Source organism: Natrix helvetica, assembly GCF_964273705.1.
Source record: "Natrix helvetica genome assembly, chromosome: 8".
Classification (NCBI taxonomy): Eukaryota; Metazoa; Chordata; class Lepidosauria; order Squamata; family Natricidae; genus Natrix; species Natrix helvetica.
The window spans coordinates 6,649,596-6,671,392 of record NC_138559.1 but is presented as its reverse complement, the minus strand read 5'-3'; the positions used below and the strand labels follow the sequence as shown (position 1 = coordinate 6,671,392).

The window sequence follows — 21,797 nt, the reverse complement described above, 5'->3', positions numbered from 1 at the left end:
GACTTTTGGCGCTGTGGGCTTTTATCATCATCCTCTTTTAATAATCCTTTGCAGGATGGAGTCTGGGCAAACGAACGGAGCCGAGTGTTTTTCTGGCCGGATGCTTTTCCTGTCGCCAATGCGGAGTTTTTTCCCCCAGCAGATATATTCCCAGTGTGCCCAGAGAGAAAAACATCTGCCTCTACTGAGATTCGAACTCACAAGCCTCTTGATTGTGAGGCGAGAGCTCCGCCTCCAGGCCACTGCACCAATCGCACTGTGGGCTTTTATAGCTGCTCAAACAGTTGATGCCAAAATAATTGAGGTGCGTGACCCACATTCCTACCAAAGTCATCGTCCTCTTTTAACGACCCCATAAACCCGTGCGGGGTGGAGTCAGGGCAACTTGAATGGAGCTGAGTATTTACTGGCCAGATGCTCTTCCTTTGCCAATACTGAGTTTTGTTCAGCAGATATATTCTCAGTGCCCAGGGAGAGAGAAATATCGGCCTCCTGATTGTGAGGGGAGAGAGTCACCTCTAGGCCACCGCACCACTCTCAGATCCATACTAAAGTGGAAAGTAGAAAGTAAATCATTCGTGCTTTAACCGTGATTTATTAGATGGCATATACATAAATGTGCAGTGATCTTGCGTCCTCTTTTCTTCTGTGGAAAGCTGCTGTGTATTCTTCCTCTGCTCACATCACATCTGTTTAGCTGAAACTTAAAAGGAAGAGGTAAATCTTAGTTAAAGAATATTACGAGAATTACCCGCCCAATAACTGTTTGCTTTGTTGTTTTGAAAAACAACACATCTCTTTTTAAGGTGATCGATAAAAGCTCCTCCAAGATCAGGGGTGAAATGCTACCAGTTCAGGTGAACCGGTACCGTATTTTTCGGAGTATAAGACGCAGCTTTTTCCCTCAAAAAAGAGGGTGAAAAGCTGAGTGTCCTATACATTGAATACAGTATTTTTGGCATCACGAAACCCTGCCCCCCTCGCAAAAATGGCCATGCACAGCCTGGGAGCTGGGGAGGGCAAAAATGAGTGAATTCTTTTGCTTGTTTTTGCCCCCACAGCCCTCAGGGGCACTCTATAGGCCAGCGATGGTGAACCTTTTTTGGCTCGCGTGCCATAAGTGGGGGGAGCGCAGGGGGTTCGTGTGCGGGCATGCCGCACCCATAATGCAATGCACGCCCCCCACAGTGCGCATGCGTGCACTACAGGCACTCCCCCCATTTTTACATGCTTCTTTCGCCCTCCCCAGGCTCCAGAGGCTTTATAGGAACCTGGGGAGGGCGAAAACAGCCTCCCCGCACCCCCCCCCCCCGGGACGCCCTCCGGAGGCGTCAGGGAAGCCTCCGGACAGTCCCTGACGCCTTCGGAGCGCTCAAAACGACCCTCCGAGCAAACAGGAAGTGACTTCCGGTTTGCTCGGAGGGTCGTTTTGAGCGCTCCGAAGGCGTCAGGGAAGCTCACGAAGCCTCGGGAAGGCCTCCGGGAGGACAGGGGAGGCTCTTTTCGCCCTCCCCAGGCTCCTACAAAGCCTCTGGAGCCTGGGGAGAACGAAAAATGGCTTTTAAAAAGGGTGAACTTAGCTGGCCCTCACGTGCCCTGACAAATGGCTCCGCGTGCCACCTGTGGCACACGTGCCATAGATTCGCCATCACTGCTATAGGCCTCCTAAAGGCTATGCATGTCCTTTTCTGACAAAAAACGGGCCCGTTTTCCCAAAAAGTGGACTGTTTTTGGGAGGTCTGCAGAGTGAAAAAAAAACTTTTTTTTTTAATTTGCCTTTTCAAAATCTTGGTGCATCTTATTACTCTGGTGCATCTTATACTCCAAAAAATACGATAATCAGCTGTGCAACAATCAGCTATGCCGCGCGATTTATAGTCGCTAGAAATCACGTCGCACAGCTGATTGTCGCACAGCTGATCGTTTTTTACTACCAGTTCAGGTGCAATGGTAGTAAAAAAAAATGCCTTAAAAAAGTTCCAAAGATCAGCTTTGTGACAATCAGCTGTGGCACATGATTTATATTAGCTAGAAAGCAGGAGATCCTGCTTTCTAGTGAATCTAAATCATGTGGCACAGCTGTTTCCTCCCCCCCTTGCTGTTTTACTTACCTTTGTAGATTCAGAAAAGGCTTCTTAGCTCCTGTGGTGTGCATGCACGCAAAGTGCGCCTTTGGTGCACATGCACCAAAGGCAAAGTGGTAGCAGAGTTCAGAGCATTTCACCCTGCCTGAGATACCAATTCTACCAGAAGCAGTGGAGAAAATCCAGGAACATTTGCTATCTAAGCATCTGGATTTTTGCGGTCCTCCATTTCTAACTTTTTAGAATTAAAACTTTTCCAGAGGCAAAATGAGGTTCTAGATTGCAGGAAAAGGTTGCCCACCTTAGCTTTCTAGAGGCTTACCTTGTTTTTTCCGATGTGTTGCTCTCTTCTGATCTGGAATAAGACCTGGAAAGCAACAGTAATCAAGATTATTTAAGAGAGTGTTACACCTTTGGTATAGGTGAACCAACATTTTTTTCAGATTTTGTTTTGAAAATATGTTTAGTGTATTCTCATTTATTTTATTATTTATTTCATCAAGCATGTATTAGATAACGTATATAAGTATAAACATGGTTTTGGATGCATGAAATGGATGCGAATAAAAGGGACAGGGACGGTAGGCATGTTGGTACAAGTCAAGTCATCTCAGCAACTGTAATATGTCCCTCAAGTTTTCTTCACAACATTTTGGGATTGTTTTCTTCCTCCAGGTGGAGAGTGACTGACTTGAAGTCTTCCTGTTGGCTTTTTAGAAGATAGTGTCAACCGTCCGACTAACGGACCCAGTAAAAGCAGGCATCTTCTTGGTATTGCCCCTTTTCCCCCAGCCAGCAGAGCTCCGGCCCCTCCCGTGTCCTGTAAATCTGGTATAGGATCATCAGGTTTATCTAGGAGTTCTTTATTTTTTTCCATAAAGGCCAAAAGCAGGCATCTTCAGGAGCTTTGAAATCCCAAAAGCAAAACTTTATAGTGTTTACTTCATTTCGGCACAGAAGAAAGCAAAGCCAACTCTAAATTTCCCCGCAGAATCCTTTTTATTTATTTTCATTTATTTATTTTATTCCATCAAGCATGAATAAGATAACAGATATAAGTAATAGACATGATTATGAATACATGAAATGAGGGAATGTTAGGATGGGGATGGTAGGCGCGCTGGTGCACTTATGCACGCCCCTTACAGACCTCCGCTGGGAACTTTCTATAATTCTACGTGACTGACTGCCGGGCGGTTTCCACGGAGGACAATAACTGAACTGAGAACAATCCCTGACTGATTGCCGGGCGGTTTTCACTCTGAGTCACGAGGTGATGAGTGTGGGGTTTAGGGGTGGGGTTTAGCCTAATCACCAAATAAAGTATAAAAGGTGGCGGGGAGCACCGCATGTCAGCTCTGACAACTTATTCATTGCCTTAGTGCAGGGGTGTCCAAACTTGGGAACTTTAAGACTTGTGGACTATGCTGGCTGGGGAATTCTGGGAGTTGAAGTCCACAAGTCTTAAAGTTCCCAAGTTTGGACACCCCTGCCTTAGTGCTTTGTTGGTCAGTTCATGCTGGAGGAGATAAACTGCATTTTCAAACCATCTTTGTGTTTGGCTGTTTCTTTAACCCTTCGGAACCTGAAAGCACCTTAAGCTAATTTTGCAATTTTTGACCTATCATGCAACCTAAAAGGTAAATTGCTCAAACTGCGTAATTTTACTTAACGTTGCCATGTGGACATAGAAGGAAAGAAATACTTGGAAAAGCAATATATTCACTGCATGATATTGGGGGCGGGGGCGGGGAGAACGGCACCAAATAAATCCATCCTTTTTATGTGCATTGCAGCTGCCCTCTTGACTTTTTTTGACCCTCCCTGCAGGTGCCTCTGCCACCCATACGTTATTTGGTGGCAAACTTGAAAATTACTTTTTCAAGTTCCTGGCCCTTCGGGAAGGTTGTGGCTCCACCCATTTCCAAGCTACTTACACGGAATCGTCGTCCAGTTCATCATCTTCGAAGCAAGATTTTTTGATACGTTTCCATTTGGCAGCCAACAAGGAGCTTCCGATAATAATGGGCAGGAAGAGGAAAACACTAAGAAGGATCCATGTCCGCTTAGTGTCTTGCCTGGCCTTTTTTGCAATATCTAGAGAGAAAGATCAGCAATATCAGTGTCAAAATTGAGCAGCCCCTCTCTCTCAACAGAGGGGGAGAGATACAACAGAGCCCTCATCAGAGCCTTCCCCAGACTCCAGGAGCGGCCCAGGTTCCTCCCCAACCTCCTCACTGTCCGACTCTGCTGCCTGCTGCACTGGCAGGCCACAAGTTCACTTAGTAACCATTCACCGTTACGACGGCCCTGGAAAATGTGACTTATGACTCTTTTTTCGAATCTTATGACCGTGGAAACATCCCCATGGTCAAGTGGGGGGACTGGAGACTAAACCATGTGAAGAACAGTTGCAGTAACTGGGTATGTTTAGCTTAAGAGAAAGAAGGACTAGGGGAGACATGATAGCAGCCTTCCAATATCTCAGGGGTTGCCACAAAGAAGAGGGAGTCAAGCTGTTCTCCAATAGCACCAGAAGGCAGAACAAGAAGCAATGGGTGGAAACTAATCAAGGAGAGAAGCAACTTAGAACTGAGGAGAAATTTCCTGACAGTAAGAACAATTAATCAGTGGAACAGAAGTTGCCTCCAGAAGTTGTGAATGCCCCAACACTGGAAGCCTTTAAGATGATGTTGGATAGCCATTTGTATGAAATGGTGTAGGGTTTCCTGCCTAGGCAGGGGGTTGGACTAGAAGACCTCCAAGGTCCCTTCCAACTCTACTATTGTATTGCATTGTATTGTATTGTAAGTGATTAGAATTCGGACACTTGGCAACTAACGTATATATATGACAGTTGCAGTGTCCTGGAGTCATAATCTTTTTTTTAGAAAAAGAGGGGGCAGGCCCCTGGTCATTCAAAGGGCTGGATCGATTGGTTTGGCTGGAGAGCATCCCTGACTGACCCAAATCCAAATAGCGAAGTCCGCTGTCAATGCTTCCTCCCATGGGGCTTCCTTTTTTCCGGCAGTCTGGAGGAGCCCAGCCTGGGTCGCAGTGGCAATTTTGTTTGTTGTTACATACCTGAAAAACCAGTTAAAAAAGAGAAAATCTGGATGGATTTAAATCTTGTGGTCAGGTGTTTCCACCGCAATGGGAGGATGCTTTTGGCAAGTGGGAAAAGGTGTCAGTGGAGTGGAATGGAAAAGAATGGAATGAATGGAACAGAACAGAACGGAACGGAATGGAACAAATCGGAACAGAACAGAATAGAATAGAATATGAAATGAAATAGAATATGGAATGGAATGGAATAGAATATGGAATGGAATATGAAACGGAATAGAACAAAATGATGGAATGGAATAGAACAGAACGGAATGGAACAGATCAGAATGGAACGGAACAGAACAGAACAGAACGAATGGAATGGGACGGTACAGATCAGAACAGAATGGAACAGAACAGAATAGAATATAGAATGAAATAGAATATGAAATGAAATAAAATAGAATATGGAATGGAATATGAAACAGAATAGAACAAAATGATGGAATGAAATAGAACAGAACGGAATGGAACAGATCAGAATGGAATGGAACAGAACAGAATAGAATATGGAATAGAATATGGAATGGAATGGAGCAGAATAATGGAATAAAGAATAAAAAGAAAATGGAATGGAATGGAATAGATCCAGACAGATCAGAATGGAAGAGAAGACGAGGGAAGGGGAGGGAGGGAGGAGAACAGAAGAATGAAATGAAGAATGGAAAGAAAATGGAATGGAGTGGAGTGGAATGGAATGGAATTCAATTCCTCAACTTGCAACTTTAGTGACCATTCAAAGATACAATGGCATTGAAAAATGACTGTTTTTGACTTACAACTGGTTTTCCCACTTACAGTCATGGTAGCATCCTCCTGTCCAAGGTTGAGAAACATCGCACTAGGGGCCATGGGCGTCAAATTCGCGCCGTCTTGTTACGTATCACGACGTTTTCCCCCTTCGCAGAGCTGGGGTGGGCGTGGCCTGCATGTGGCGCATCCGGCCTGCAGGCCGCCATTTTGACCCCCCCCCTGCACTAGGCCAAACTGGTCTCCAACTCCAAACGGGCTTTTTTACCGTCAAGACGCTTTCTCTACGTTTGGCCCAAGAAAGAAATCTCTCCCCCCCCCCTTTTTTTTTTTAATTCATGGGAGATCTTTATTTATTTTTTACTTACCCCATGTCCTGAGCATTTTTTTGCAGAGTCACAATCAGGATTCAGATTGCCATAGCTTTCGCATTTTTGTCTGACGCAAATCTACAAGGAACAATATTTTGGGGGTTCAGGTTTTAAAACAAGAAATGCTTTTCAAAGAAATTCAGGGAAAGGAAGCAACAGAATATTATCTGATATGGGGAAAATGGTACAGGTGGTTGGAGAAAAGAAACAAAGATTAATGGTAAGAACCTAAGAAAGACAAAAAGTATAAGTTAAGGATATATGTCATATGCATACAAACATACATATATACACATACATACATACATACATAAATACAGACCTACCGTATTTTTCGGAGTATAAGACGCACCTTTTTTTCTCAGAAAAGAGGCTGAAAGTCTGGGTGTGTCTTATACATTGAATACAGCATTTTTTGCCTCCCGAAGGCCTGACCCCTTCACCAAAATGGCCGTGCATAGCTTTTAGGAGCCTTTCGGAGAGATCCTGGGGGCTGGGGAGGGCAGAAATGAGCAAAAAAAAAGGGGCATTCCCCCACCCCCCGCCCAGCCCCCAGGAGACTCTATAAGCCTCCATAAGGCTATGCATGCAGTTTTTGCTCATTTTTGGCTCCCCTCCAGGAACACTCTGCAAGCCCCCCCAAGGCTATTCATGCCTTTAAAAAAAACGGCCCCGTTTTAGCGAAAAAAGGACCTTTTTGGGGAGGTTTGCAGAGTGCAAAAACTTTTTTTTTCTCCTTTTGGAAAGCTCTTTAACTGATTGATGAGAATTACATTGATCAAGTGCTGTGTCACCAGAAACAAAGTCTTAGGTACTGCAGATTGTCAGCTATTTCCTTCTCCAGCACATGGATAAATACACCTGGAAACATCTACTTACCCACCGACTGTCTCTCTCTCCCTACCTACCTACTGTCAGGCCCGGATTTAGACGAAAAGAGGCCCTAGGCTATTCCACTTATGGGGCCCTTTCACCTCCCATTTTTAAGTTTGTAAATTACATGAGAGATAATAAAATACATCATTACTGTGATATATATCAATATATTAAATGAAACATGTTGTAATTGGTACTAACCTTTATAAAAAATGTGGCACGGATAATAAATAAAAATAAAAGGCCCCTCTTGATCTTGAGGCCCTACATGAATACATGAAATGAGGGAATGTTAGGACGGGGACGGTAGGCGCGCTGGTGCGCTTATGCACGCCCCTTACAGACCTCCGCTGGGAACTCTCTATAATTCTACGTGACTGACTGCCGGGCGGTTTCCACAGAGGACAATAACTGAACTGAGAACAATCCCTGACTGATTGCCGGGCGGTTTTCACTCTGAGTCACGAGGTGATGAGTGTGGGGTTTAGGGGTGGGGTTTAGCCTAATCACCAAATAAAGTATAAAAGGTGGCGGGGAGCACCGCATGTCAGCTCTGACAACTTATTCATTGCCTTAGTGCAGGGGTGTCCAAACTTGGGAACTTTAAGACTTGTGGTCCACAAGTCTTAAAGTTCCCAAGTTTGGACACCCCTGCCCTAGGCTGAAGCCTAGTTAGCCTATAGGAAAATCCGGCCCTGCCTACTGTATTTCTCCCTCTCCCTCTCTCTCTCTATCCCTCTATCTACCTACCTACCTACTCTCTCTCTCCCTACCTATCTACTGTATTTCTCCCTCTCTCTCTCTCTATCCCTCTATCTACCCACCTACCTATCTCTCTCCCTACCTATCTACTGTATTTCTCTGTCTCTCTTTCTATTTCTCTCTCTCTCTCTCCCTACCTACCTACTGTATCTATCTCTATTTCTCTCTCTCTCTCTCCCTTTATCTACCTACCTATCTACCTAACTACTCTCACTCTCTCTCCCTACCTACATACTGTATTTCTCTCTCTTTCTCTTCCTCTCTCTCCCTCTATATACCTACCTACTTTTTTTTTTAATTTGCCTCTTTAAAACCTTGGTGCGTCTTATACTCCGGTGCGTCTTATACTCCGAAACATATGGTACTAACTTAAGAGGAACAAAACTTACCAGAGGTAAACAGCCAAAATACTAGATAGATAAGTAAAAGATAATGAAATAAGAGGGTTAAAAATTGTGAAATTTATGTGAAACATATTAAGAGGGAAAACAATGTAAAGAAGAATATATCAATTTAAATCTGCTATATGAAGGAATATGAAGTTCCAGTGTGTTGTATAAATGTAGTCTACGTCTACGACTTTGTATTTGTATGTCTAAAAATAAAAAATTTAATTTAAAAAAATGCTTTTGAAAAGGCTTCACTTATTGGATAATTAGACTGATGCGCTGCATTTCCTCCGGGAGGTTATGGCATTGTATAAAGCCGCCTCTGCTCTCATTTTTCTCCATCATAACACTGTGTGTCAGGGTCCCAAATAAGACCCCCCAACGAAAGAAGACTCCAAGGCTTTATGAGAAATGTCCTATTGGCACATCTGGGAAAACCCAAATCTGAAAGCTTCCAGGTTTTCCCCACCCAAAACAAAGTCCAAGCACCTACCCAGCACCCACGTCCATCACATGGACCAAGCAATTCAAAATATTGCCATGTTGATGATAACTGGTCACGTAGCCAGATGTTTCATGTAGATGAAATCTGGCGATTTCATCCACCGACTGGGGTACCTGGGATAAGCTGGTTTTGTTGTCTGATGATGTTACACCAGTATCATGTCAGAAAGCATTACTCCTTATTGTTGATAAATACTATTGATCTATATTGATCATCTGCCTTTCTCCAGATGTTTCTACTACCAACATGTTATATTGCCTACTACAGAATCAGTATTACTTAAAACACCACTGTCATCATCCTGATCCAGGTTGTTTTCCTTACCTTGCCAAGTCCGCATTTTGTACCGTCCTTCACCATCATCGGGTCGTGAATGCCTCCTGGTTGTTTAAAGTCCAATGAAACGCAGACAACATTCTTCACAGGCATGTACAAGACGGGAACGTTCATTTTAGTATAAGGAGTGTCGTAGGGATAGGTGCAAATTAACTTTCCACATCTGAGATCCCTGTAAAAATTGAGGTGAGATGAAGATGAAGGGGAATCAGGAAGGGGAAGAGGGAAGGGGAGGGGAGGGGAAGGGAAGAGAGAAGGAAAGGGGAAGGAAGAGAAGGGAAGAGAGACGGGAAGGGGAAGGAAGGGGAAGGAAGGGAAAGAAAGGGAAGGGAAGGGAAGGGAAGGGAAGAGAAGAGGGAAGGGAAGAGGGAATGGAAGAGGGAAGGGGAAAGGAAGGGAAGGAAGGAAGGAAGGGAAGGGAAGGGAAGGGAAGAGGGAAGGGAAGGGAAGGGGAAGGGAAGGGAGGAGAGGAGAGAAGAGAAGAGGGAAGGGAAGAGAAGGGAAGGGAAGGGAAGGGAGGAGAAGAGGGAAGGGAAGAGGGAATGGAAGAGGGAAGGGGAAGGGAAGGAAGGAAGGACGGGAAGGGAAGGGAAGAGGGAAGGGAAGAGGGAAGGGAAGGGAAGGGAGGAGAGGAGAGGAGAGAAGAGGGAAGGGAAGGGAGGAGAAGAGGGAAGGGAAGAGGGAATGGAAGAGGGAATGGAAGAGGGAAGGGGAAGGGGAAGGGGAAGGGGAAGGGGAAGGGGAAGGGGAAGGGGAAGGGGAAGGGGAAGGGGAAGGGGAAGGGGAAGGGGAAGGAAGGGAGGGAAGGAAGGAAGGAAGGAAAGAAGGAAGGAAGGAAGGAAGGAAGGGAAGAGGGAAGGGAAGGGAAGGGGAAGGAAGGGAAGGGAGGAGAGGAGAGAAGAGAAGAGAGAAGGGAAGGGAAGGGAAGGGAAGAGAAGAGAAGAGAAGAGAAGAGAAGAGAAGAGAAGAGAAGAGAGAAGAGAAGAGTGTGTGTATCAAAGTCCACATAACATAACATAATAAATAACATAAGATGATATGATATAAGGTAAAGGTTCCCCTCGCACATATGTGGTATGATATATGATATAATAATATTGATTTACCCAACACAATTCATTATAATTAATTAATTTATAATATAATTAATCAGTTAAACCCTTGCTTCCAGAAATTGTTGGTGCTCTATCACTAAAAGTTTTTAAAAAGAGACTAGACAGCCTTTGTCTTAAATGGTATATAGGATCTCCTGGTGGAGCAGGGGGTTAGACTAGAAGACCTCCAAGGCCCACTCCAACTGTGTTAGTCTGTGTACTATAATCTGGTCCAAGTGTTGGAAGAAATGTCCTTCTGGGTCCAGATCCAAGTAGGGGAAAAAGACCCTGGAAACATGGAGGCTGCTTGGAAAGATGGTTTAATGGTGGACAGGACCAAATGGCTTGAGCTCCTGAACAGAAAATGGGGCTCACATGCTTCCAGATGTTGGGTGAAGAAGAAAGGAGAGTTCCTGAGTTTTTTATACTCTCTTTTTGGCCCCCACCTCTCTGTTTCCTGTTCCTATGTAAGAAATGTATTCTGGTTGGTTGTCAGACTCCCAGGGGCAGGGGATGTTAGCTAACTTTGTAGGTTGTGTGCCGTTTGAGTCCCAAGCTTGGTTGGGCATTGCTTCTCCCCAGGTGCCCTGTGGTGAGATGGGTAAAGGGCTAATATTATCATGCCTTAGCCCCGTCACCTTGGAGCTGAAGGGGGAGAGCTTTGTTATGTAGAGTAGACTGGCTTAGGCCCTTTAATGGCCCATTGACAAAGGTGGGGGCTATTAAAAGTGAGTCTGCTCCCTGCCTAAAATCTTGTTTCTCCATTTGTGATCCAGGGAAATATAATATTCTGCCTTTTCAATATTTCCCAGGATATTTCATTTTTCTGGGTGGGTTTTAACTTCCTATGTCAGGTTTCCAAAAAGATGCCCTAATTGATTCACGAGACTCAAGCCAAATTTCAAAAGAAAATTAGTCATTTATTAGGAGCATTTATTTTTGGCAACAGCTTTTTGCAGTCAGATCTGAGCCTCATTTGAATTATAGCTGAACTTTATCCCTGTTCCTTCCCTCCCCTCAGTCTGTGTCACAAATCACATTCCCCAATGAGGTGCACCCCTCCCAAGCCTGCTGCGGTAATCTGAGGTCCGACTGTAGCCGAATGTATGCGTGGAATGCGCTCTCTCCCCTTTCCTCACCATGGCAACTTTAGGAGTTGACATTCTACATAAGAAAATTCAGGCCAGGGATCGAGCCTCATTGCCTCCAACAGCCCCAAAACAGAACATTTCAACATATTCTTTATTGCCTGATCAACTTACTGAAGAGAGCAAGTTTTAAATTTCCTTTTGAAATCGACGCCGCAGTGCCCAAATCGATCAGCCTGGCTGTTCACTTCGTAGCAGACTTCGGGAGCATTTCTTGACCCTAGACGTTTTTGGTAGGGTTTGGTTAGAAGAGTAAAAATATATCATTTGAGACCGTTTTCCCTGGCAAGGTTTTAACATATACGAATATGACAGTTTGCCCCAAAGGTGCTTTTTTTCAGGAGGCAACTGAGTTGTTGTTTTTTCCCTTTTGAAGATGTTTCGCTTCTCATCCAAGAAGCTTCTTCAGCTCTGACTGAATGGAGGGGAATGGAAGGATATACATTCAGCCCCAATCCAGGAGAGTTCCAGGCAGTCAATGGCTAGCTGATGAGAGCTAAATAGCTTGAAATAGATCTATATTTGTCTCCCTTTGTTTCTTTATCAGTAAAATGTAACACAAAATAGATTGGCATGAAAGCAACTATCTGGAAGGCTCCTGGATTGGGGCTGAAAGGCGAAAGGGAAGCAGTATGCTCCCTCCTGTATAGGGGTAGACCAGGTGATCTGACAGAATAAAAAAACACTTTATCTCCCCCCACCCACCCCCGGTTCAGCCGATAAAGTGAGGAGAACTTGTGGCTTAGAGGTTAATAGAACTGCCTAATGTGCAAGCAGTCCAAGTACGAACGGTTGCAGGAACTGGGTGTGTCTAGTTTAATGAAAAGAAGAACTAGGAGAGACATGATAGCACTTCAAATATCTCAGGGGTTGCCACAAAGAAGAGAACCTAGAACTGAGGAGAAATTTCCTGACAGTGAGAACAATTAATCAGTGGAACAACTTGCCTCCCAAAGTTGTGAATGCTCCAACACTGGAAGTTTTCAAGAAGATGTTGGATAGCCATTTGCCTGAAGTGGTGTAGGGTTTCCTGCCTGAGCAGGGGGTTGGACTAGAAGACCTCCAAGGTCCCTTCCAACTCAGCTATTCTATTCTATTAGAGAGAGGAGGGAGGGAGGCAGGCAAGCAGACACGGTTAGGGTTAAGGTTAAGGTTAGGGTTAGGGTTAGGGTTAGAGTGTGTGTGTGTGTGTGTGTAGTCCTGACTGGCAGGTCTCCATTCAGTTTTGTTTCAGTCTATAAACTGAGATGGCTTAGAGTCGTCATTTCTTTCTCTCTTATCATTTGGGATACTCTGTAAGTTGAGAAGTAGTAGTTGATAATTCCCAAGAATTATGATAAAGAAACCTGAATTAAAGCAAATGATAAAAATGGCAAGAACCATCTTTCTGCATATGCACGTGCATGCACATGCACACGCGCACACACTGATCTCAGAAGAAAGGCAGGCGTTGGCTGACAGTGTTAAAACCACAGTCAGGAAAAGTCTTGCTTGTCTTAAAAGGGGAGAGAAAAGGAATCCAAATTAGTCGCTTCAACATACGTGATCCAAAGAACTCCTGGCAATGCAAGTCGGCTGATTGACAAGATCCACCATAACAGAAGCCGGTGTTAGAGGCACAATTGCCACCATTCTGGACGTAAACATTGGCCGGGCAAACAGCCGAACTCCCATTGCAGTACTCGGGAAAGTCACAATGCTTGTCTAACGCGTGTCTACATATTGTGTTTCTTGGCTTGAACTACGCAAGGAAATAAAAGAATAACATGCAGAAGGAACATTAGATTATGTTAGAAGAATAGAATAGAATAGAACAGAACAGAATTAGAATTAGAATGCAGAATAGAATAGAATAGAACAGAACAGAACAGAATTAGAATTAGAATGCAGAATAGAATAGAACAGAACAGAATAGAATAGAATAGAACAGAACAGAATAGAATGCAGAATAGAATGCAGAATAGAATAGAGTGGAGTAGAATAGAACAGAAGAGAACAGAATAGGACAGAACAATAACTTTATTGTCACTTTGAATGTACTCTAATCGGCATACATTAAAGTGAAATTTCGTTCCATGCAGCTTTCAAAGGGTTACCGCCTCCAATATACACTATATAAACATGACAAAATAAATAGAAAATTATGCATATACCCACATCTGTTACCGTATTTTTTGGACTATAAGAAGCACCGGAGTATAAGATGCACCTTATTAAAAAATATATATTTTGCCTCTGCCTACCAGCATCCATGGTATTTATCTGGCTAGCGTCCTGTCATTGTGTGAGAGAGTTGAGGGCTGTTTGGAAACTGAAAACAGTATTTGTTGTGTGAGCAACAAGGAAAGAGACAGCAAGGAGCCTGGGCGTGGCTTGTTCTGTACTAAAAGCTGCATGCTGTGCTGATATCTGAAAGTGAAACTTCTCTCTTCTGCTGAACTACCACGTTGGAAAACTGGCTTTTCGTATTGTATATTTACTTAATGTGTTATATTATATATAAAGAGAAGTTACTGAATCCTGCTGAATGAGTTCCTTGTGTGTGCTTTCTGAATGTGATTGCTGCTGCAAACTCTGACACATCCTTGCAGCAAATAGCGAACAGCCAGATCAGCTTCAGCACATTATTGCAGCCTGATTCAGCATGAGCAGCTGATTGGCGGATGGATCAGCCTCCAGGAATACCTCCAATCAGCTGTTCCAGGCTGCAAGGATTGCCACAGACCATCGCCTCCTCCATGCCTCACTTTTTTGGCTACATTCGATGTATAAGACACAACCAAATTTTCACCCTCTTTTAGGAGGGCGGGAGTGTGTCTTATACTCCAAAAAATACGGTATATGACACAGAGAAACAGCACACTCTAGTTCAGATGTATACCTGTACATGGCAAGAAAAACTCATCTTGTGAGTTTACCAGATGGATGGTATAGGGAAGGAAGCTATTGCAGAATCAGACAGTCCTGCCAGAAATACTTCCAAACCTCATCCCAGAGGGGAGCAACAGAAACGGGCCATGGAGTCGCTGTGTGGAGTCTCTAACAATGCTTTGAGCTCTAAGCACATAGTGCTTATAAGCAGCATCCTGAATACCAGGAAGTGAGCTTCCTATGATCTTCTCAGCTGTCCTCACCACTCTCTGTAGGAACTTTCTATCTGAGGGACTGCTGCCACCAAACCAGACAGTGATGCAGTTTGTTGTACATTATATTAAAAAGAGTCCATCTGATGACTAGGGGTTTCTGAAATTAACTGGAATCCAATGCAGCTTCAATAGCAGTGTTAGCATGTAAAAATCACATGCATGTCAAGAGCAGGAAATCAGGGAAGTCCAGGCACTTAAAATGAATACAGAAGTTAATTGTATGTTAATGGTCTCTATAAAAATCTGAACTACTAACGGTCAAAGCAAATTAGTGGGGGATAAGAGTCAACAGAATTCAAGGTGGGCTGGACTTAAATCTCTTGTGGGAGTGTAGTGATTCCAAACTGATGATGCATTTGACCCCTCCCTCGGGTTCTGTCTGGTCATCTCCTACAATACCTGACCATACATGAAGCTAAATTTTGTATAGCTTAAATTTCCAGATGATCTTTAAGGACAACCTCCGATATCACTAAGGTTTAAAAATCCTGCCCTTTTATTCCCACATTTTTGAGTCTCTGGATATTTGGTCATTCTCTTCTTTTCCTCAAGATTGGGAAGCGGGTGCTTGATAGTCACTCAATAGTTCTATCAGGCCCAAACCCCACTGCTTCCCACCTCCCCCGCTTCAGACCTTACAATGCCTTACCTTGCAATTTTCACAGCATAATTCATTACTGCACACAGCTCCCCGCTGAAACGCACAACTGCTGGTACAACATTTACTCCTTTTGCAATGCTGAAAAATACAATCATGACATTCCTTGGAGCGAATTGTGCAATGCTCGTAGGGTTACGGAACGTGGGCTGCGAGAGAAACTAGATTAGATGTTAGTTCCAACATAAACAGAATTAATGCCTCATCCTTCCTGTTTTTGGAGACCCTTAGTAAAAAAAAATTAAATGTTCCTTTCAATACAATACAATCTTTCTGCAGCCTGGATTAATTGAGACAGGTAAATTAAGGTCTTCCAATGCTGGAGAACTAGCTATTTCAGCCATAATGTTTAAAAAGAGCTTATCCTCATGCATTTCGATAAAATTTATTCCTGATGCATTTCAATGCACGAGCCCTTTTGAAAACTCTTTTCTGAAGTTCAGCAATAAATGTTCAGCAAACAATGAAAAGCTTAATGTGTCAACTTGTAAAGCATCCATGGCCTGCTCTTGAGTTGCCATGGGCAGGAGGGGGGCAAACTGATGGAGCAGCATGCGCTCCTTTGTGAGTGACACGGAGCATCAAAGAAGCAGGTAATCAACTCAGGCAGCTCCAGTGAGTAAAGCAGGGGCAGCCCAAAACTCAGCTGGGCAATGAGGGTGGAGGGAACGAGCCAACACTCCAGAAGATAGACTTAAGATGCAGAAGGATCTTGACAAGCTTGAACATTGGGCACTATCTAATAAAATGAAATTCAATGGTGAAAAGAGTAAGAAAAACTAAATGCACAGGTACAGTATACTGTAGGTGGTAACTTGCTCAATAGTAGTAACTGTGAGAGGGATCTTGGAGTCCTAGTAGACAACCATTTAAATAGGAGCCAGCCGTGTACAGCAGCTGCCAAAAAAACCAACACAGTTCTAGGCTGCATCAACAGAGGGAGAGAATCAAGATCACGTGAAGTGTTAATACCACTTTATAATGCCTTGGTAAGGCCACACTTGGAATACTGCATTCAGTTTTAGTCACCACAATGTAGAAAAGATGTGGAGACTCTAGAAAGAGTGCAGAGAAGAGCAACCAAGATGATTAGGGGACTGGAGGCTAAAACATATGAAGAACAGTTGCAGGAACTGGGTACGTCTAGTTTAATGAAAAGAAGGACTAGGGGAGACATGATAGCAGTGTTCCAATATCTCAGGAGTTTCCCCAAAGAAGAGGGAGTCAAACTATACTCCAAGGCACCTGAGGGCAGAACAAGAAGCAATGGGTGGAAACTGATCAAGGAGAGAAGCAACTTAGAACTGAGGAGAAATTTCCTGAGAGTTAGAACAATTAATCAATGGAACAGAAATTGCCTCCAGAAGTTGTGAATGCCCCAACACTGGAAGTCTTTAGGAAGATGTTGGATAGCCATTTGTCTGAAACGGTATAGGGTTTCCTGCCTAGGCAGGGGGTTGGACTAGAAGACCTCCAAGGTCCCTTCCAACTCTGCTATTGTATTATTGTATTGTATTAAGTTGTAAGTGGATAGCTTAGCACAAGGGTGAGTGGGGGGGAGCAAATAATCAAAGCTAAGGCTTCCCCTGAACCCATTTGACCATGCAGCAGTCCACCACTGAAGCTCTGCAAACCATAAGAAGTTTGAGAAAAAGTTTTTGCAGGTGGTGGCTTTGGCTTTTGCATTCTCTCTCTCTCTGCTCTGTTTCAGGTGGGAGATAATAGGTTGCCCAGTTTTGTGCTTTGGCCGAATATCAGATTGGCTCATCTTCAGAGTTTCATTGGACTTTTTTCAGATTCTGAGCTGCACTCAAAAACCTAACATAACCACAAATAGGACAGGGATGACGAGCCCTTTGGGCACCGAATGCCCAAACTGGAACACCCGTGCATGTGTGTTCATGTGCACATGCTGAAGCTCCGGAAACCAGAAGACCAGCTGGCTGATGCACATGTGCATCTGATCTTTCAGTTTCCAACATGTGCATGCATACCAATCAGCTGGTCTTCGGGCATGAGAAACCCAAAAACTGGTTGGCCGGCACACGCATGCCTGTTTTTTGGCCATTTTCCGATCCATTTTCAGGCCGTTTTTAGCCCAAAAATCAGCCTGAAAACAGCCCAAAAAATGGCCTGAAAATGACCCAAAAATAGTCTGGTTTGGAGGCATTTTTAGGCAATTTTCCAGTGCTCCAGCACCCGTAAAGACCAGCTGGCTGGCGTGCATGTGTTCACTGGAAAGCAGAAGAGCAGCTGGCGATGGCATTACGTGCCCACAGAGAGGGCTCTGCATGCCACCTGTGCCACGCGTGCCGTAGGTTTGCCGTCACGGACATAGGAAAAGGCTTCTCAGATACTCACCTCAACGCTCCCGCAATCACATTTCTCTCCAGGTTCCAAAATACCGTTCCCACAGGCTGATTTGCCCTTGGGAAGTTTCTTCCGAGAATACAGTTTCAAATTGGGCCGATTAGAAAGGCAAGGGGCGCTTTTGAACTTAATGAAATTTTGGAAGTCGGCAATGCTACAGCTGCTGAATTTTTTAATTCCATTTGAATTACTGAAAGAAAGAAAGGAAGGAAGGAAGGAAAAACAAAAGCATAAGAGCGTGTGCGACTTCTAATATATATATATGAATCCCAACTATACATCTGTAGAGATTCTCAGACATCCAGGCAGTGGTGAAATCTAAACATTTTTTTACTACCGGTTCTGTGGGTGTGGCTTGGTGGGCGTGACTTGGTGGGGTCATGTGACTGGGTGGGTGTGGATATGTAGTTATGTAACTGGGGGATCAAAAGACAGAAACTCATTTTAACAATGTCCTGCTGGAGCAGGGTTGGACTAGATGACCTCCAGGTGCCTTCCAACCCTGGATTATCCTCTGAAGCTGCGTCTAGTGCCAGGTTTGTAGTCCTTCCTTTCTCTTCTTTTTCCCTCCCTCCCTCCCTTTCTTTCATTTTCTTTTCTTCTCTTTCTTTCTCCCTTTTTCTTTCTTTCTTTCTTTTTCTTTCTTTCTTTCTCAGCACCCCATCCCCCATTTTTGGCCTAGCAGGCCTCAGGGAAGCCTGCTGGGAGCAAAGAGGAACCTCCCCCCTACACACACACACACACACACACACACACACACACACTTCCGGAGAACCTGTAGTAAAAAACAAATGCTTTAATTTTTTTTTTTTAAGTTCCTAAGATCAGCTGTGCGACGTGCGATCGTCGGAACTTTTTTTTTTAAACTTCTTAAAATATTTTTTGCTACCGGTTGTGTGAACAGGTAGCTTGTTTTACTACCAGTTAGGGCGAACGAAGCTGAACCACTAGCATTTCACCCCTGCATTCAGGTCATGTTTCTCCCAAAGGTGCTTTTTCAGGAGGCAACTGGACTTCCTTGGGAGTGGTGGTGTAGAGGCGGAGTTCTCGCCTCACAATCAAGAGGCTGTGAGTTGGATCGGGGTGGGATTCTACCAGTTCAGACTGGTTGGGCAAACCGGTAGCTGTGACAATCAGCTGGGAATGAACCGGTTCGCTTCAACGAGCAATTGGGCCCGCCGGCCCGCCCCTGCTCAGTACTGCCCTCTATCAGCACAGCTGAGTCGCACAGCAAAGGAGATTGCTGTGCCTCAGCTGTTACACTCACCAGCAGTAACGCGGGAGGGATGGGTTCGAGAAACTGTGCATGCGCACGCAGTGCACATCATACACGCGATCTCCGAACCGGTTGTTAAACCAGAAGGATCACATTACTGAATTAGATCCTAGGTAGAGGCGAAATATTTCTCTCTTTCAGCACAATGAGAATGTATCTGCTGAATAAGACTCTGCTTTGGTGACAGGAAAGGCATCCGGCCAGTAAGCACTCAGCTCCATTCAGTTGCCCTGACTCCACTCCGATTCAAAGGATTACAGGGTCATTAAAAGAGAAAAAAAAACGCTAAACCCTGGACTTTCTGGTTTTTTCCTTTTGAAGACATTTCGCTTCTCATCCAAGAAGCTTCTTCAGCTCTGACAGGATGGTGGGGAATGGAAGGATTTATGCTCCTTGCAGGCAGCTGGTCATTTGCATCCCTTTTAGAGGGTCAACCCTCTTAACCAGTGGAACAGCTTTCCTCCAGAAATCATGGGCGCTCCAACACTGGAGGCTTTTAAGAAGAGTCTAGACAGGGGTGGATCTGGCCCAGAGGGTGCTTAGATCTGGCCTGCGGGGCTTCCCTGGAAACAGCGGACTGGCCTGGAGTGGCTTTCCCAAGCTCCGTTTTCACTGGCAGGGGGACGCAGGAGGCCATCGCAGCTGAAAACGGAGCTCAGGAGCCTGGTTTCGCTGGAGAGCAGTCGGGCTGCTCAGGGACTCCCAACAGGAGTGACATCAAGCTGGCCATGCCCACCCTGCCCACGCCCCCGGGGTCAAACACAACCCTGATGTGGCCCTCAATGAGTTTGACACCCCTGGTCTAGACAGCTACTTATCTGAAATGGTATAGGTCCATGATGGCGAACCTATGGCACGTGTGCTACAGATGGCATGTGAAGCCATATCTGAGGGCAAGCGAGGCACTGCAGGATGTCTGCTGCAGCGCGCATGGGTGTGTGCTGGCTGGCTGATTTACAGCCTTCCGGAGAGCAGAGGAAGCCATTTTCGCCCTCCCCAGGCTTCAGGAAAGTTCATTTCCAAACTTCCAGTAGCCCCGTTGGACCATTTTTTGCTCTCCCGGGGCTTCAGGAGGCTTTCCTGAACCCTGGGGAGGGCAAAAAATGGCCCAAGGGGCCTACGGGAAGTCTGGAGGCTTCCATGAGGCCTGCGTGCATGCGTGAGAGGAGCACAGGGGGGGCATTGCATTAGGGGTGTGGGCACAAATGTGTGCGCTATCGCACGCACAAGTGTGACCTTTTGACACCCGAGCAGAAAAATGTTCGCCATCACCGGTATACATTCTCCTTCTTGAGCAGGGGGGCTGGACTAGAAGACCTCTAAGGTCCCTTCCAGCTCATTCATTCATTCATTCTTGAGGGGGAAAACCCATTGACCAATACCCATCCTATGGCTTCTTAGCTCTGCTCTATCTCTGAAGGAGAGAAGTGAATAATAGGAATACTTGCACTGCGTTTGTGTGCATGATACAGATGTGTCCAGGGCATTTGCACTCTTTGCCGTCTTCATATTCCATCCCCAAGCTGAAACCCAGCAGTTGGGCCAGAATGATTGAAAAGGTCTCCAAAGTGATCGTCTTCTCATACTGGAAGAAAGAAGAGAAACCAAACTAAGTACCGTATTTTTCGGAGTATAAGACGCACCAAGATTTTGAAGAGACAAATTTTAAAAAAGTTCTTGCACTCAGCAGACCTCCCAAAAATGGCCCATTTTTGTCAAAAAAAAAGGCATGAGTAGCCTTTAGGAGGCTTATAGAGTGCTTCTGGGGACAGGGGGCAAAAACGAGCAAAAAACGGCCCGCTTCTCGCTGATTTTTGCCCTCCCCAGCCCCCAGGAGCACTCTGGATCCTGGATCCGTGATCACAAGACCACAGAAGTGGTACGATGGCTGGTACTTCAGTTGGCGTACGTTTAAACGGTCACTGGATGAATGGATGTAAGCCAAGGACTTCCTGAACAAGGATAAATTCAGGGGAACTCTTGTTTTAAGGTGTTAAAAGTGTTAAAGTGCTAGCATTTGTATCTGGTATCTTTTATTGTCTAGTGCTGATGCCTTAACACAAACCAACCCCAGATCAAATTTTTAACCCTGCAGAAAAACCTGTGATACGGTACCAGAGCTACGGCTGCATCAAAATTTCGGAGGCACAATTTCCCTGTGAAAGCTGCTCCCACGTAATTTGGCTTCTCTCTGTACCTACAGCACAAGGGGAGAGAAGGGGTTAGATAGGAGAGAGAGGGAGGGAGGGAGAGAGGGAGAGGGAGGGAGGGCAGACAGACAAAACAAGGCAGACAGAAAGACATACAGAGAGATTAGAGAGACAGACAGAGACAGACAAGAGAGAGAGAGAGATTATAGATAGATAGATAAATGATAGATAGATAGATAGATAGATAGATAGATAGATAGATAGATAGATAGATAGATAGATGATAGATAGATGATAGATAGATGATAGATAGATAGATAGATAGATAGATAGATAGATAGATAGATAGATAGATAGATAGATAGATAGATAGATAGATAGATTTGATAGATTTGATAGAGATAGATGGGTGGGTGGGTAGACAGATAGACAGACAGACAGGTCGATAGGTAGGTAGGTAGGCAGGCAGACAGACAGACAGATAGATAGATTTTATAGAGATAGATGGGTGGGTGGATGGGTAGATAGATGAGAGAGAGAGAGAGAGAGAGAGAGATGGGTGGGTAGACAGACAGACAGACAGACAGACAGGTAGGTCGATAGATAGGTAGGTAGGTAAATAGATGATTGATAGATAGATAGATAGATAGATAGATAGATAGATAGATAGATAGATAGACAGACAGACAGACAGACAGACAGACAGACAGACAGACAGACAGACAGACAGATCGATAGATATGGGTGGGTAGGTAGGTCAGTAGATAGGTAGAT

General features: G+C 44.7%; 2 protein-coding genes across 2 annotated transcripts in view; both read right to left on the bottom strand.

Annotated features, from left to right (window-relative positions):
* LOC309395996 (disintegrin and metalloproteinase domain-containing protein 2-like) overlaps nucleotides 1-334 on the bottom strand; it is a gene marked incomplete at both ends in the record, with an annotated part of 23,016 nt that extends 22,682 nt beyond the window's left edge. The window contains one exon of the mRNA XM_081960708.1: nucleotides 202-334. Within this exon, the coding sequence (XP_081816834.1) occupies nucleotides 202-334 (133 nt within the window). The remainder of the gene's footprint in view (nucleotides 1-201) is intronic.
* A 248-nt stretch (nucleotides 335-582) lies between these two features.
* Nucleotides 583-21,797, bottom strand: part of LOC309395994 (disintegrin and metalloproteinase domain-containing protein 32-like) — a gene marked incomplete at its 5' end in the record, with an annotated part of 39,777 nt that continues 18,562 nt past the window's right edge. Inside the window, 12 exons of the mRNA XM_081960706.1 lie at nucleotides 583-703; nucleotides 2,407-2,451; nucleotides 4,022-4,181; nucleotides 5,051-5,168; nucleotides 6,311-6,391; nucleotides 9,170-9,353; nucleotides 11,538-11,643; nucleotides 12,966-13,164; nucleotides 15,219-15,308; nucleotides 17,589-17,787; nucleotides 20,322-20,458; nucleotides 20,989-21,070. Coding sequence (XP_081816832.1) covers nucleotides 694-703; nucleotides 2,407-2,451; nucleotides 4,022-4,181; nucleotides 5,051-5,168; nucleotides 6,311-6,391; nucleotides 9,170-9,353; nucleotides 11,538-11,643; nucleotides 12,966-13,164; nucleotides 15,219-15,308; nucleotides 17,589-17,787; nucleotides 20,322-20,458; nucleotides 20,989-21,070 — 1,411 coding nt within the window. The 3' untranslated portion in view covers nucleotides 583-693. The remainder of the gene's footprint in view (nucleotides 704-2,406; nucleotides 2,452-4,021; nucleotides 4,182-5,050; nucleotides 5,169-6,310; nucleotides 6,392-9,169; nucleotides 9,354-11,537; nucleotides 11,644-12,965; nucleotides 13,165-15,218; nucleotides 15,309-17,588; nucleotides 17,788-20,321; nucleotides 20,459-20,988; nucleotides 21,071-21,797) is intronic.